Source organism: Peromyscus eremicus, chromosome 20 (assembly GCF_949786415.1).
Source record: "Peromyscus eremicus chromosome 20, PerEre_H2_v1, whole genome shotgun sequence".
Lineage (NCBI taxonomy): Eukaryota > Metazoa > Chordata > Mammalia > Rodentia > Cricetidae > Peromyscus > Peromyscus eremicus.
This window is the reverse complement of record NC_081436.1, coordinates 63174775-63191900: the sequence shown is the minus strand read 5'-3', so window position 1 is coordinate 63191900 and position 17126 is coordinate 63174775. Positions and strand designations below refer to the sequence as shown.

The 17126-nt window shown below is 43.6% G+C and overlaps 1 protein-coding gene across 1 annotated transcript in view; it reads left to right on the top strand.

The window, feature by feature from the left end:
- Nucleotides 1-17126, top strand: part of Vps13b (vacuolar protein sorting 13 homolog B) — a 601468-nt gene that overhangs the window by 568709 nt on the left and 15633 nt on the right. The window contains exons 55-56 of the mRNA XM_059247261.1: nt 4666-4784; nt 12207-13012. Coding sequence (XP_059103244.1) covers nt 4666-4784; nt 12207-13012 — 925 coding nt within the window. The remainder of the gene's footprint in view (nt 1-4665; nt 4785-12206; nt 13013-17126) is intronic.

Below are 17126 nucleotides of genomic sequence, written 5' to 3'. Positions count from 1 at the left end.
CATTTACCCATACCAACTCTGAAGTTTCTCTGGGAACATCCTGAGGAGTTGTACCTGAAACAAGGAACAGTCTTTAAGCCCTGTCCCTCCTGGGAGCAGAGCACCTCAGAACTCTTCGGGTATCTGGTCAACCCTTAGGGGATCTTCGTTGACTATGTGAAACTTCGGTTGGCACTCAGATAACAGGTTCCACTTAGCCTGGACTTCTCCAAAGCTCAGCTGACTTGTTACCTGAGTCCCACTAGGCAGTGACTGTAATCTTGATCCTTTCCAAGGCCTGTCTCTTTGCTTTCATTCTTCCCTAAGTCCTTCTGTGCTGAAGGCAGGTCTTAGAGAAAGGTATAGCATTTAAGCTGAATTTTTAGTTACTTCAACAGTTAGAAAGTTTTAACCAGTAATGTGCTATCTCCCATCAGTTCCAGCCTGTGTGCTGACCACCTTCATTCAGAGGCCCTCAGACTTCACGTCTTGCTGGGGGTTAATATTAGTCTACTTGGACTGTAAAAAATACTGTGGACTGGGAAGCTCCTAATAGATTTATTTCTCATGTTCTGGAGTCTAGGAGGTCCAAGAAGAAGGTACTGGTAAATCCATTGTCTGACATTGACTTCTTGGGTCATGGGTAGCCATCAACCCCAGCAAAATATCCATTGTCTGGTGAGAACCTACTTGCAGGATCATGGGTAGCTGTAGCAGGCTTTCTTTTGGGCCACCAGCCAGCTCCCAAATCATGATGTGGAGACTTCTTATTAGTTATGAATGCTTGGCCTTAGCTTATGCTTGTCCCACCAGCTCTTATAATTTAATTTAACCTGTGTCTCTTCATTGACATTTTGCCTCAGGACTTTTTTCCTTTCTGTATGTCCTGCTTTCACTGCTTCTAGTGCCTGGCTGGTCCCAGGTGTCTCCCTCATTCTCCCCCTCTCTTCTTATTCCCCAGCCTAGATTCCTCCTCCTACTTAATCTTTCTGCCCACCAGAGAGATTATCCTCTACTATCTCTATCCCTCTCCTGCCTAGCTATTGGCCATTCAGCTTTTTATTAGACCAATCAAGTGCCTTAGGCAGGCAAGGTGAAACAGCAACACATCTTTACATAATTAGACAAATGCAACATAAACAAATGCAACACACCTTTACATAGTTAAGGTAATATTCCACAACACGTAGCCGTCAGTCCTAGCATAATAGGCAGCATTACTCAGAGACAGTAAATCATTTGTGATTTAGTGAGTGTGTAGAGCTATTATTTATTCCATGTGTAGAAAAAGAACAAACCAAATAACTGACGGCCACAGGTATTTATTTACTGTCATTTTTCATGCCAGAGAGTGAGGACTTTCTTGGTAACCTTCTAATAGGGAAGTTGGTTAGGATTTTGACATTCCAGTTAAAGGGAATGCAGACATGGAGACTACCAATAATCGTAAGAACACTTTTATTTTGTAAGTACAGAATTTCTAGATGTGTTCTTTCATTTGTCCTCACAGCCTGGCCATTCTTTCTCATTCATTACTAGACATAGCCAGCAATGGCCAATCATGCTGTCAGTGTGTTCTTACGTCTCCATCGTCTGCCCTGGCTTTATGGTTTGTCTCCTAAGTACTTTCTTTGACACTTCTTTGATAACTTCCATTTTTGTAGCTTTTACTGTCCACTTTAACTTCTTGACCATTAAGCCAGGGCCTCATCTTTCGGGGTTTTGTTAAGACCCTACCTCTATTGCGAATGTGTGTGTCAGCAGTCTAAGGTAGGTTGTGCCTTGGTTTCAGTCTGCAGACAAGGGAGGAAGCGGCTCCCATGATTTCATCAGTGGTAACGTGTATCAGTTTTGCCTTCAGCCTATTGGCCAAAGCTGATGGACGATATGGCTGTGCCGATTTGCAAGAATGGGTGTAAATCGTGCTCTGTACTGGGAGACCTAGACATGGAGCACCAGGAAGGTATGATCTTATCGTCTCTCATAACTGATTCTTAGTAGCTTCTCTACGTAATTCCAAAGACTGAATAAAGAGATTAAATGACAGTACCATCAGAGGCAAACAAAAATCTCCTCGAAATTTCTGGCAACTTGGGTATTGGTCCCTAAATCTCTTGGGTATTGTCTTAGTTTGGTTTGTTTGTTTGTTTTCTTTTGCTGTGACAAAACACCATGACCAAGGCAACTTATAAAAGAAAATGTTTAATTTGCCTATGGTTTCAGAGAGTTAGAGTCCATGATGACATAGCAAAGGCATGGTGGCAGGAATAGCTGAGAGCTCACATCTTGATCTGCAAGTAGGAAGCAGCGAGAGCAGACTGGGAATGGCCAAGTCTTTTGAAACCTCAGAGCCCACCCCCAGTGACACACCTCCTCCAATAAGGACACACCTCCTAATCCTTCCTAAACAGTTCCATCAACTGGCGACCAAGGACTCAAACATAAGAGTCTAAGGGAGCAGTTCTCCTTCCAAGCACCACAGGTACCTAATCCCTGACCAGTCCTCCTACACTGTACAAAGCTTTGAAGTTGTGGCTTGTTGCCCTGACTACAGAAAGCGGCAAAGAGAGGTGTTATGGGTCAAAATCTTTTTCTTTAATTCTCAGTGTAGAAAGAAAGGGACATAGACCACAGAATCTCTCTTCAAAGTCCAGACTCTTTGGTCAGAAGTACCTTGAAAGTTTAGGTTCATTTTCTTACTATCAAAAGTCCCTTGGGCACTTAATACAAACCATCAGCCAGCCTTGTCTTTATTAGCTTAGACTATTTAAACATCTTTACTTCATAATGCCTGGAGATTACTCTGAGGATGAGCTGAACACTAAATACTTCCCTGTTCTGATCATTTCATTTCCTTCCTCAAGGCATGAGGCAAGTCATGGACAAAACAGTTCATCCCTGAGAAAACAGAATATAGATGGAAGCAGAGAGCTTTATAGGTTACACCAAGTTAGTCATCCCAGACCTGTCAACCTGGGAGAAAATACCATACAAAGGATGATTTTAAATAGCAGAAAAGCTTTCATACAAAGGATGCCTTTAATTTTCTTTTAAATTCCATTTATTTATTTAGTGCATGTCTGTACACAAGGCAGCTTGCAGTAATAGAGACTCTCCTTCCATCACGTGGATCCCAGGGGTCAAACTCAGGTCATTGGACTTGACAGCAAGCACCTTGACCTGCTGGGCATCTATCTGTCCAGCCACGAAGTGGCTTTTATAACTGGGAATATTTCTTTGAGAATTCATTTAGTTTAGATTTATAAGATGAGACATTAATTTTTATGATAATTTAATTCTTATGTTGAACAATTAGAGCAAATTCAAGATACACAAGCACAGCAAACTGACTTTGTCTTGCTGTCAGGAAGTTTAGAAATGTGATTGAGTCAGATCTGGAAATAGGTAACTGTGATGCACACATGAGAAACTTTGTGATCAAGCAGAAGTATGTTTAACTGCTTTTAGAACGTGGAGCTGAGGAGGGGAATAGAAATAATAATCCCATAGAATAAGACTTCCCTTAAACTGTGTTGAAGATGTACAGGTTTTGAAAAGGGGTTGGGGATGTTCTAGGCACAGAGAACCCAGGAGTCAAGGTGAATGCAGTGAGGGCCAAGACTATAAGAGTAGCCAGTCACAGTGGGGAGGAAGAGGAGGCAGGGTGACATCCAGGTGCCCTGGAAGCTTCGGAGGGTCAGGATTTCTGAGGGAAGAGCCACTGTAAAGAAAGAGTCTCAGTAACCTTGACATTGCTTCCGAGTGTGAGTCTGCACCTCTTTCTGTGGTCTGTGTAAACACTCCCTGGTGCCTTTGTGTGCCACTATTAGAATGCGTTCACTGCTTGTCAGACAAGCAACTAGCTTATTTCCTCATCCGGGGTTGTCAGTCTGCTCTTCGCTTACTGGCGTGGACCTAGGTGCTATTGCCAGTCACGAGACTCAGCACTCAAGCACAAGGAGGCTCTTGCCTCTGCCCTCAGGTAATCTTAGCTGTGAACATGATGTTCTTGGAGTTGTTTTTCGCATAGCTCTGGTCTGTTTTCAACTATTTATCCATTTAGGCATCCTTGGTATTTAATGCTGAAAGGCCATCTGTTCTGCTGGCCTGGCATCTGGCTTCTGAGATAGTAGAGGCTCTTATTTTTTAGCTTTTAGTACACTTTCTCATGGTTGAACAATTAATTTTGATAAGCAAATTAACTTACATGAAGTTTCTGGTCATGTGAGGGTCTTTGGGGGTCTTACTGCTAGCTCTGGAGAGAGTTCATTTTTGTGTTCTACATGTCCCTGTAATAGTAAGTCAACAAGCAGGCACCTGAAAAGGTTTGCACATTGCGTTTAGAGTCCTGAGTTGTAAGGTTTTTTTCCCCACAGCAATTCATATGCACATATAAAGCTGGCCCCATAGCTGGCCTCCAGCCCACAAGGGGCTAGTGCCAATTCCAAAAAGCAGAGAATGAAGACACACTCATGCTCCATCATCCATCATTTTTCTCCTATGAACCTTACAGCCTGGATATTGAAAAATCTGGATTTGATTTTTTTTTTCCAAGTCAACCAGATAGCCTATACACATGGTTAGAAAGTATGTGCAGTGTTGAATCAGAACTGGAGGACTTGACATCAGCCATTTCAACACTGTTCTTATTTCTTTTTAATCAGATCTGGAACATTCTTTTGGCAGGTTGTGTTCCTCACTGGCTTCGGATATGTGTACGTGGACATTGCCCATCAGTGCGGCACAGTCTTTATCACGGTAGCCCCAGAAGGAAAAGCAGGACCTGTTTTAGCCAGCACCAACAGGTGGGTCTGTTTGCCTAGCAGCAGTGCAGCGGTTAACTATAACATTATCCACAAGTAACACAACTAGTAAGATCTAGTTGTTAAATTATTCCTCCAGCATATATAGATAATAATACCATCTTTCTTGAGTCTTCCGGTTCTATGCTAAGTTCAGGAAACTTATTTTCAAGCTAAGATATGCTCCTCAGAATGATGCCATTATTTGTAGTATAAAATGCAAGCTAGTATCTCTAAATCCACATAACAACTTTGTCAATAACTAGACTTTTCAGTTAAACTGACAATAAATCTAAACATACAAGCCCGACCATCAGACTTTAAAAACATGAATCAAGGAGGCTGGGGAGGTGCTCAGGGTAAAGCGCTGGCCGTACAAGCATGAGGACCTGAGCACAGCGTGACACAGAAGCCAAGCACAGCACCACGGGTCTCAAATACAGTGCTGAAAGACTGGAGACAGGCAAACCTCAGGGGCCTCTGGCTGGCCAGCTAGCCCAAATGGCAAGCCCCAGGTTCAGTGACAGACCCTGTCTCAAGAATAAGGTATGGAGGGGATAGCAAGATGGCTCCCAGGTAGAAGTTTATGCCACCAAATCTGATGACCTGAGTCCATCCCCACAACTCACATGGTAGAAAGGGAGAACCAGTTCCTGAAAGTTATCCTCTAACCTGCATACATGAACCAAAAATGAGCATTCGCCCCAGAAAAGGAAATAAAAAAATAAAAACATAAGCCATGCAAATAATATCCTTAACTTAAAATAATCATATAATTCAGTAGACGTAATGTAAAGATACCCCCTACTCCAAAAACAAAAATGGCAAGAAAGACATGAACAGAAACTATAGGAAGAGAGAGCATAAATAAGATAGTACCTATCAAATTAACAGTAGTATTTCATCATATTCAGTTGTCATAGAAATGTAATTGATACAATTTTTTTGAACACACTTTCTACATATTAAAAACTTTGGTTTAGGATAGTGGTTTTCAACCTGAGGGTCAAATGACCCTTTCACAGGGGTCACATATCAGATATCCTATATAACTGATACTTACATTATGATTCATAACAGTAGCAAAATTATAGATATGAAGTAGCAACAAAAATAATTTTATGGTTTGGGTGTCACTACAACAGGAAGAACTGTGTTAACAGGTCACAGCATTAGGAAGGTTGAGAACCACTGGATTAGAAATTCCACTTTGAAGAGTTTGAGTTCAGAAAATAATGAAAACAGTACACAAGGATATACATAGAGATGTTTATTTCATTGTTAGTTATAGTGACATAATATTGAGAGTACAAATGCTTATCAAATATATCAAAAATGTTGTATCACAGGATATAGGTGTTAATGGCTGCTGTGGACTGGAAGAAGCATATAATCTAATGTAGAGTAAAGCAAGCCTGTTATGATGCTGAATATATGTTCCGTCTGTGAAAATAGACACCAATATATTTTTAGACAACACTGGAAGAGAAAGAAAAATTTCAACATTAGTAATAGATGTGGGTTTTTCAGTGCTTATTTAATAATTTCTGTGTGGACAGATTTTTCTTTGGGCTGCCAACTCACAAATAACAACACAGAGACTTACATTAATTATGAAAACTTGGCCTTAGCTTAGACTTGTTTTTAACTAGCTCTTTTATATTAGCCCATTTCTATTAATATACATTCTGTCACGTACCACCCATCCTGCTTCCTCCTTGTCTCCTTGTGTCTCTCTCATGCACCTAGATTCCTTCTCTTCCTTTCTCTCTCTGCCCAGAAATCCCACCTATACCTCCTGCCTAGCTGTTCACCGTTCAGCTTTTTATTACCTCAATCACAGCAATATACCTTCACATAGTGTACAGATATCCCACAACATTTCCCTCTCTTTGTCTAAATAGATAGGAAAGGTTTTAACTCTAACATAGTAAAACTATATACAATAAAAAACAATTATCAAGTAAGAAATATATTTACAATGTTCATACCATTAGTATTTGGCAAATTCAGAGAAAATGTTCCATTATCTATTTATCTTGGTGAGTCTAAAGTTTTCTACCTAATTTATTTTTATTCTAACTTTTATTACCAACCCAAAACTATCTTTTTAGACCTCAAAAAATTTTCTTAGATAAACAACTTAAGCTTTTATGTCTCCCAACCCTATATATTTTACACCTCTTTTGTGAGTTTCTTTTCTGAATTTGCTGACAAGGAAAACTGTAACTATAACTATCTTGTCTTCAACTACATTAGGGACCTGAGAAGGAAATAATATTATCTGAGTAAACAGGAAGTGCAGCAGCACAAACAACTTCCAAAGCTATAGAAAAGACAGAGACAGCTGGCTGCCTGGACAGTCACCCAAGGTTCCTCTGCAATGTTGGGGCATCCATCTTTGGCCTGTGGGCCTAGCATATCTGACAGACTTTTCTGTGAAGCAGGAATTTTGAAGGACTGTCCTATCTTGTCTTGGCAAAGTTTGGCAGTTGCTTTCTTTTGTGTCCTGCTTGTCCAGTTTGAACAGCATAGTGTCAGCAGTCAAGACACAGGCAGTTTCTTGCCCAATGGCTAATTTTGTCACAATGAGAGCACACTCCATATGGAGGTTCTTTGATACCCATCATCCTTTTTTTTGACATAAATTGGTGCTGCCAGGAGCAGACATGTCTTACTATCATGAAAAGTCTTAAGTTATTAAAACATCTTAAATGCCATATTCTGTGGGTCTCTGAAGTGTTTGAAGACCACCTATATATCTAAAATATATCTGTTTAACCTTGAAAGCATATATAACATGACTACAAGTTTGATTATTATCATGACTAACTACTAACCTGTATTTCTTAGTGATACATTACATTTTTAAATGAGCTGCATAGGTACAATACCTTAAACAAGATTATAAACATATATACAGTATAACAAAAATAACCTTAAATTTGTATCAATATACAAAAATAATCTTAAACAAGAGTAGAAACATATGTAGAGTATGTTCTAACAAAAATAACCTTAAATTTGTATCAATATAAAAAAATCCATACCAGTGTAAAATATTTGAGATTAATAGTTGCTTTTTGGTTAAAAGTAGATTCAGTAATCTACGCTTTTTTTTCCTATCCTTTACATAGTCTCCTTTTTCTATTTAGAAAGAGATTTTTGAATCTAACCTCCCTTGCTTAGTTTCCTCCCTTACCATGACCAGTAATAATTAGCTACCAACCCCCTTAAGTGATGACAAACATTCATAACCAGCTGAACAACCAAAAACTACCCACCCCACCTCTTGGGAATGTGGGCATCATATTCTTAAAATTACTTCCTGCAGTCTGGGGGAGATGGCATCTTTAGGGGACTCTGAGAGAATTGGGATAATGCTCAAGTCCTGGGAAAACTAGTTGTGTCAATTGTTGTCCAGTCTCTGTGTGATGGGAAAATGCAGGACTTATCTGAAGTCCTGGCTGGAGAAGTCTGTGAGGCTGAACCATCTCAGGTAGCAGCTTTGAAGTTGTTCTAGATGCAGAATTTTGAGGGAACTGCAACAGAGGCATTCTGAGAGGCTAGATCACCTGGGCTACTTGTCTTTATTGGTGTCTGGCCCTTTTTTTCTGAAAACACATAAACTTTTAAAGGTAACATACATATCTCCATTAACACAAGTATGGAATGTGCAGTGTGCACAAGTCAGTTAAAGGTGATTGTTCTATGTTTGATCAGGTAAAACGCATCTGTTAACTTTATAAGTTTATTTGGACTGTATAACCAAACCTTATCTATGCCATATGAAAGGATGGCATGTAATAATAAGTCATGAGGACTCTGTAGCCAACAAGATTTACCATGTCTCATCCAGTCTCAGAGCTGTTCCCATGTGGAGGGATCAGCATATACACCACCTGTCCTGTAGTCTTTCTTGGTTTCTTTTTTATGTTTGTAGTTAAGATTTTCAGGAGATTTCCCCTAATCAAATTTGATCTTCATTAATTTTTAAGAGAACCATAACTTTTTGTTTCCTGTGAAAACAAAGGCCTAACCTCTCCCCCAACACATTTTCTGACTTCCATTTCCATTAAGACATTCTCCCCACCACCCCACCCCCGGAGCTGAGGGCCTTGTGCTTGCTAGGCAAGCGCTCCACCACTGAGCTAAATCCCCAACCCCAAGACATTCTTAAAATATATAGGTTGATTTAATTTAGCAGTTTCCACAATCCAATGTGTCTCAGTTTTCTGTTCATTAGCATTCAAAAAATTCAAAGTCAACAAAGCACCATACAGGATCCAGACACACTATGTATTTCCCATCTTTGTGTGGCTTCTTTTTATATTACTTTACTCTATTTTTAAAAACTTTATTATATTATCTTTAAACTGTTTTTTTCCTATGATTGTCTATACCCATTTTTTTTCTTTCTTTAGCAACTAAGCACATTTTTAAACATACTGTACCTTCTTAGAGGTTTTCTATGTCTGGACCTAGCTTTATTAAGTGCCTGCAGCATTTTCTGACCACATAAGACAAGTCTTAAACTACCATGTCAGCTGCTGTGTGGTTCAGCTTAGCTCATGGTCCTGGCACATGGTGCTGTCTGGCTCAAGCCCACAGGCAGTGGCCAGGAGCAGCATCTCTGTCCTCTGAGCACCTGCCTGAGAGACTGCAGGGCTAGGAAGCTACATCCAGCTCCTTGTCCCAAACTTTTCTTAGCTTTCTCAGGCCCTATGTTTGGATATTCGAGCCTCCATTGAATACCATATGTAGATAGATTTTCCTTTGGACTGCCAGCAAATAACAACATGGAGACTTATTGTTAATTATGAAAGTTTGGCCTTAACTTAGGCTTGTTTTTAACTAGCTCTTATAACTTATATTAACCCATTTCTATTAATCTATATTCCGTTATATACCATCCATCCTACTTGCTCCATGTCTCCTCACATCTCTCTCATGAGCCTAGATTCCTCCTTCTCCTCCTCTCTCTCTCTTCCCAGAAATCCTACCTATACCTTCTGTCTAGCTACTGGCTGTTCGTTCAGATTTTTATTACACCAGTCACAACAATACACCTACACACAGTGTACAGATATCCCACAACATTTCTCTACTTTAATTTTCTGGAATAGATTTATATATTTTATAATCATAAAATTAAGTTACAATATAAAATAATAGTACCAATTTTCATACATTTGTTTAGGACTTTTAAAAATATATTTCTTGTATCTACATATGACTAAAAACTCATTAGTTCAGACAGACCTTGCTGATTTTTTATAATATTTCAAGTAATATTAGATAGGATGCTTACTTTGCCCAAACATGTTTGTTTAAAAAAAAAGTATAATAAAATTGGAGAGTAAAATTAAGTTATACAGAATAAAATCTCAAGCCTACACATGTATTTCAGAAAATTTTATCTAAGGCATAGTAAGTGTGAATGATAGTAGCCACAACCCACACATTTGAAGGTAAAATTAAGAATAGCACAGTGTCTGCTCATATTTGTTTGGCTTGCTCTTCCCGGGTCATGCATTCAAGTGCTTACTAGATGTCAGGTCTGTCCTAGGGATGGGGAAATGGTGAGGAAAAGGGGGGAACCCCTGCTTGACATTCCATTCTCACAGGCACTGAATGGGAGAGGCCGGAGCAAAGAAGCTCCATGGGTACAGTAGAAGATCAGCCCAATGAGAGAGGTGTGCAGTGGCAGGGCCTTGAGACAGGGAGAGTGGATTCTGGAGAGTGAGTTGGAGGGAAGCCTTTTCAAGAGCCTGGAATCGGAATGTGAACTTGAAAGCAACAAGGCAGTTCATTTAAGAGCGTCAGCTGCTGGAGGAAGTGCGTCCCAGACCCAGCACACAGTCAGCCACAGCCAGCAGAGTGCCTGGCCTAGAGAGAGCAAGCAGAGGACAGGGTGAGCCCACAGCAGTGGGTGAGGGTGAGATTAGAAGAGGAGAAGTGTATGGTTCAGCGCCTTGTGAGCTCCTGGGAGAGCGTGAGTGTAACTGAGTGAAATGAGAAACTTGGGAGCCGTTTAAGCAGAATGCTTATGAGACTTAAGTGTTTAGATCATTGGCTGTTTTGTTGAAGTAAGATTGAGAGAAAGCAGTCAGGAACCTCTTTCAGTTATTATGGGTATCCACACTAGAGGCCCTGGTATCGGTGAGAGTGGTAAACATGGTCAGAATCTTGGCATGCTTTTACAGAAAGCCAATGGGGTTCCCTGCTGTTAGAAATAGGGATTGAAATAGAAGCATCAAGAATGATTCTGACGTGCTGGTGGGATATGGTTGCCATTAACTGAAATGAGAAGGGCTGTGTGTAGACTGTGGGTGTGATCAGAGCTTGATTACAGACGTGGTCAGTTTAGTGTCACTTAGGTTAGTACTTAGGAGCACAAGAATGGAGTCAGGAAAGTCCTAGGCACCCACTTGTGGGTGGTTGTCAGTGGAGATGGGGAAGAAAAGAAAACCATGTGCTAACTCTGAGCACTACGAGGGTAGGTAGTCAGAGAGAAGGGGAAGGACTCACGGGGTGGCTGAGGATGAGAGAGCAGACGGGAGAGAGATCTGCAAGGGCCCAAGGAAGGAAGAGGAGGCTGCTGACGGAGGTGGATGGTGCAGAGCTGAAAGTCTGCATTTTCCTTAGCACCAGTGACCTTGATCAGGGTGGTTTCGTCACACTGGGGAGCATAAGCCTGCTTGCAGCAAGCTTCAGAGAAAAAGAAAGGGAAGGGTCCGAGATGGCATGTGTGGGAATGCTTTAGTTTTTACTAAAGAGGATTGGAGAACTGGGAAGTAGGTAGAGAAGAAGTGAGGTTGGAATAGGGTTTTGTCTGCTCAGAAGAGGAAGACAGCATGTTCGTGTACTGGCAGTATTGCAGAGGAAGGGAATGTGGGGCACGTGGCACTCCAGAGTCATGGCTTTGAGCAGGTGAGTTGGGGTGGGGGTGGTACTGAAGTGCCCCAAAGAGGGCATAGACCTGGCCAGGGACTCTTCAGCTCTAGAAGTGGGTGCAGGGCTGGCAGAACATACTTGCACACAGTGGTTGTAGGTACGTACTAAGCTGAATTTTCTTCTTGCTCAGCTTATCTTTTTTAACATAAGAAGTGTTGTTTATTTTTCTTTCTGCCATGATCATCATAACAGAGAATTAGTACATAAAAATGAGGAATTTGGAGTAAAAAAAGGAATCTAGTGTTGATGAGAGAAAACACATATAAAAACGTGACAAGAGCTTGTAATAGTCCTAATGGGGACGTTTCCCCAATCATCTTCCAGCATAGCTGCCTCTGTCCAGACATGCACCGAAAGTTGAGTTCTTACTTGTCTTTTATGACAATCTGTCCCAACATGGGGTCCTCGGTGAGGCACTGTCCTTAAAAAAGACAGCAGAGATTCTAACGAGCTTTGCCCTTCCTCTAGAGCGCTGCAGAAGACTACTACTTTTAAAATGTTCATCACCCGCTTGAGCCTGGCAGTATCTGACGATCTCACACACCACGAGGCGTCAACTGAACTTCTAAGGCTCACTCTGGACAACATTTTTCTCCATGTATGTCCTGTGCCTGGTGTCCTCCCAGGGGAAGAGCCCCCCTCCACCCTCCTCCAGCTTTTCAGTGTGGAAGTCTACTTCGGGGACCTGCAGCTGGACAACCAGCTTTACAACAAGTCCAATTTCCACTTCGCTGTCTTGGTCTGCCAGGGAGAGAAAACTACACCAGCCCAGTACGCCAGAGTGCAGAGTCTCCTGCTCTCCACCAAAGACTTGGAGGGGTACAAGGAGAACTGCTTCATCAAACTCCACCTCACTGGATCTGAGGGGACAGACTTCCTCTTTGATGTCAGCGAGTTCTCTTTTGAACTGAAACCAGCAAGGCTCTATGTGGAGGACACCTTTGTATACTACATCAAAACTTTGTTCGATACCTACCTTCCTCACAGCAGGGTGGCTGGTCGCCATGCACAGCTCTCTGCAGGGAGGCAGGTGCTGCCCCTGCAGGTGAGACAGCATGCCAGGGCCTTGGTGAACCCCGTGAAGTTGCGGAAGCTCGTCATCCAGCCAGTGAGCCTGCTTGTCAGCATCCATGCTTCTCTCAAGCTGTACATAGCCTCCGACCACACCCCTCTGTCCTTCTCTGTGTTTGAAAGAGGACCAGTGTTCACTACGGCGAGGCAGCTGGTGCACGCACTGGCCATGCACTATGCTGCTGGGGCTCTTTTCAGAGCAGGTGAGGATGCAAGGGAAGGGTCTGTGGTGGGCTCGCACCCAGACAGAAACGGCACACTGGGGTGGAGGGCTCTGTCTGCTTGACAGTGCAAGGGAGAGCAGGGAAGAGGTGAGGCATGCAGGCTACACATCTAACAGAGCTAGGTGTGAACTGTGGCAGTGTAAGCCTTGGGTGACTTCACACCTCCCTCAGTCTGCGTCTTCATCTGTAAAGTGGATTTTAAGATCCTGAGATCAGCCGAAGTATGTCAAGCCTGGCATTTTGCTTGGCACTTAACAGACTCTCAAGCCTTTGTAGCTGTAGTAGTTTAGCTTTTACATAACATAGATTAGTTAAATGTAGCAAACACGTTTTTAGTACCTTGTAGGCACAAGACTGTCTCAGTACACTAGTGCAGCCAGGAAAGTGAGCCTGGGCCCTCAACTCCTGACCTAAAAGATGTCCAGCTCTAGGTGGCCAGTCGCCTTCATTCCTGATCGTGTAGGTGAGAAGCATGTACAGAGAGCCCTGTGCATCCCCAGCAGTCACTGCCTGTCTAGACAGGGCACAGGGAAGGCCGTTGGTGCCTCTGCTCTCCACAGACTCTTCCAGAGAAGAATGGCCCTTCCTACCCTCTGCTTGGTGGCAGGCAGATGGTCTGCTGCAGGCTGTGGGGTGCTTTAAACTCGGTGTCAAGGGGAGAGGTAAGGCTTCTGTTTCCCATCTGGCTGGAAGAGCCTGCGGGGGTGTCTGCTGTGAGGGCAGAATTTCCCGTGGGGAGTACTGTGTGCTGAAGATGAGAAGTGGTTCCCTGGGATCTCAACCCCTTGACAGCTGTGTTTCTGACTCAGGGTCACTCTTAGACAGGTCCAGGTTGATAGCCTGGTCCTCAGGGTCATTAGCACTCATGTCAAGAGCAGTATCCACACTTGGCTTTGTTACGTCTTCTCCAGTAAAGAACCTGAAGACCGACTTCCTGTAAGTGACGAGCGTAAGAGCTGCTGTCCTTCCATCCTCGTGACCTTGTGCTTGTGAATGAACCACCATAGACCAATTAGACTGTGGCAGCAAGGGACTGTATTACCGTCGATGAGAGAGAGGCCAGTAATCATGCTCCATGCGTAAGACTGAATTCCCCCATAGTGAACCACGTAGCGAATAGGGCCGTCCTGACTGCCCTACCAGGGAAAGTGGCAACTCCTGGCCGCTGGCCTGACTGACCGGTGTCTGGATAGTTTGCACAGTAGTGAAGATAACATCCCTCCATTGCCAAGGAGTCAATTTAAAATGATCCATAATACTTCAAATTGAATAGATGTGTATATCTGCAAACTACCCCAGACACTTAGCCTTCTGGGAGCTTGGCTTGTAACAGCTCTGCTCAAGGCCGAGGAAGGAGGGAGGCTTCCTGCAGTCAGAGCCGGCACTAAGCTAGGAAGACGGAGTACAAACCCCACCTGTGCCCAAGTAGTCATGGCCTCTGGAGCCTTTGTGCTGAGCTGACTGCCTCGTTTTACTAGGGGAGTCTCATGTGAACATTCTCTTGGCCTTTTTTCTAATTCACTCTAAAATCCTGTGATTATGTCAATCTCGGTATATAGCAGGAAAGAAATTCTAATACCAAAGCCATTTTAAAGCTGTTGAAAATATTGTCACTAAAACTCAGTGGTCAGTCTGAATATTGTCTGAAGAAAACAGCCTTTGGAGGAGTGGGGAAGAGAAAGGTCCCAGTGAGGGCGGCTGACAGAGCTAAGGATAACGGACCAGCATTCCTGTAGAGAGAGGGTGTGGGCTGGCTGGGAGGAAGCAGGTTGTATCCATCTCACTTGGGTCTGCATTCACCCGTTGGGCTCAAGAAGGCTCCTGGCTGGGACAGTCGAAAACACCCTGACCTCATTTCTAGGGAAGTTTGTGAAGTCATTTGAAGAGGCTTTAAAAATAAATAACAGCTAACTAGAAGTGAGTGACCCTACTCAGAGGGAGGAATGTGGGCTTGAGAATTCCCCAAGGTCCTTGACTACTTTCTCTCGGACTAAGCCATGTAACTAAGGTTATCAACAAAATTTCCAAACAGCTAAGCCACAGATATGCAGATGGCCCTTTGTATTCTTGAGTCCAACCAACTATAGCCTGAAAATACTCGAATTTCGTGGGTTGAACTAAACTTTTGTTCTTGACATTATTCCCATAAATATGCAGAATAAAGAGGCCAGCAAGATGGCCGGTGGCTGGCGCAGTGGGTAAAGGTGAAAGGAGAGAACTGAGTCGTAATTACAGATTGTCTTCTGGCCTCCACAAGTGTACTGTGGCCTTTGTACACCCACATCCACACAAATAAGTAAATGTAATAACATTTTTAAATTCAGCATAAGAACATTTGAGGCCACTTTTGCGTTACACACAGTCCAGAGGCCATTTCCATATGCTGGAGGACGGAAGAGTTTGATGAGTACACACTCTGTACATCAGGGCTGGACATCTCTGGACTCTGGTGCTTGTGGGGTTCTGTGCCTGGTGAAGCTGAGACCACTTCATTTGCTTTTGGGGGAAAGCCAACAAAGAGTGTCCTCAGATACTTGGTCTTCTCTGCCCAGCATAGATGCCACTGAGTTGCATCTCACTCCATAGACAGCCCTCTGGTGGTGGCAGGCCTCACTGACCACAGCAGAGGAAATGTCAGCGTCACCCTTCCTATCTAGGAAGAACAGGAAAGAACTCCCAGTAGCTGGGTGGGAACTAAGAGACCAGGCTGGGCTGGCCCCTCTGTGTTCCCAGATTTCCAAATCTGAAGCAGCGGTCAGAGAGATCTCTGCCTGACACAAACGTCAAGGGAAACCAGTGCTTCTAAACCAGCCCTCGGATAGAACTTTGTGATCATTCCAGACTAAGGAAAATCTTTTTTTTTTAATTTTTTTTTTTTTTTAATTTTTAACCTCCACAGAGTACCTTTCATGGATGACTTATTCCATATGACCCTGCTTTTTTGTGGGGGAGGGGAGCAGGGATCAAGTAAACTAGCTGAGATTGTAAACCCTACTCCCTGTCTTACCAGCCAGAGACTGTGACTTACGGACATAATCTTAGCCTTAGTGTCCTCTGCTTCCTGTTCAGTGGAGATGCTAACCTGCAGCACCAAGTGAATACCCATACAGCTCTGAGCCTAGAAGCTCAGTGGTCAGGGTACATTTGCAAGGTGGTGATGGCACTGTTGGCCTTGCTGCTTGGAGGATTCCATGATCAATGCCTTACCCCCATGTGGCTCCTCCACTCCCCACTTTGACTGAACCCCATCTTGTCATTCTAATGTTCCAGGGAGAAGGGCTCAAAATTTATGGGTGTCCTTCCCTCCCTGCCTTGATAGTGACCTGGGAACTTGGGATTCCTCTTGGGTTGGTGACTTAACTGCACATCTCTGTCACCAAGACGTGATGTTGAGAGAGAGAACCGTTCCCACATGGCCCTGGCCTCACAGCTTTCCCAATAATAAGGCCACAGTACCCGGCTGGTGCTTGAAGATTCCTGGAGGAAGTTGCTTTTGCAGAGTTCTCCCCACTTGACCCTGGTCCTTGCCTGGCCCTGGAGTCCTCTGGGTTTATAGCCCTCAACCCCCATCCTCTCGTCCCCTTCCCTCCAGGCGGAAGGGGAAAGGCAGCTGTGGACCGCACCATAGCCTCATTCCCACAAGGCAGAAGGCTGTGTAGGCCACTGAGCAGGCCAGCTCCTGGCAAGCCTGAGTTTAAACAGGAAAGCAAAGCCACCCTCCTGGGACCCTGGTGGGGAGCACCACTCCCTCTCACTAACCTAATCAGTACATCCCTGTCACCAATGTTTACACAACTGAGGCCAGGGTGGAAGGGGAATCATTTGTTCACTGTGGCTCCGCTCTAGGAGAAGCGCTCAGCTTGATAGGGTTGGGAAAGATTAAAAATAGCTCCTCTCTCCTTGGCAAAGTTTGCATCCCTTTTGCAACACCCTGTTTAGCATCTGCTCCTCCCCATCAGGCAGCTCCTGCTGCTGCTGCTGCTGCTGCTGCTGCTGCTGCCGCCCCCGCCGCTGCCCTGGCAGGTTGGAACTTCCCAGCCTGTGAGCACCTGCAGCCCAGAGCGCCTGCCTGAGCTGGGGGGTGTTCTCTGCA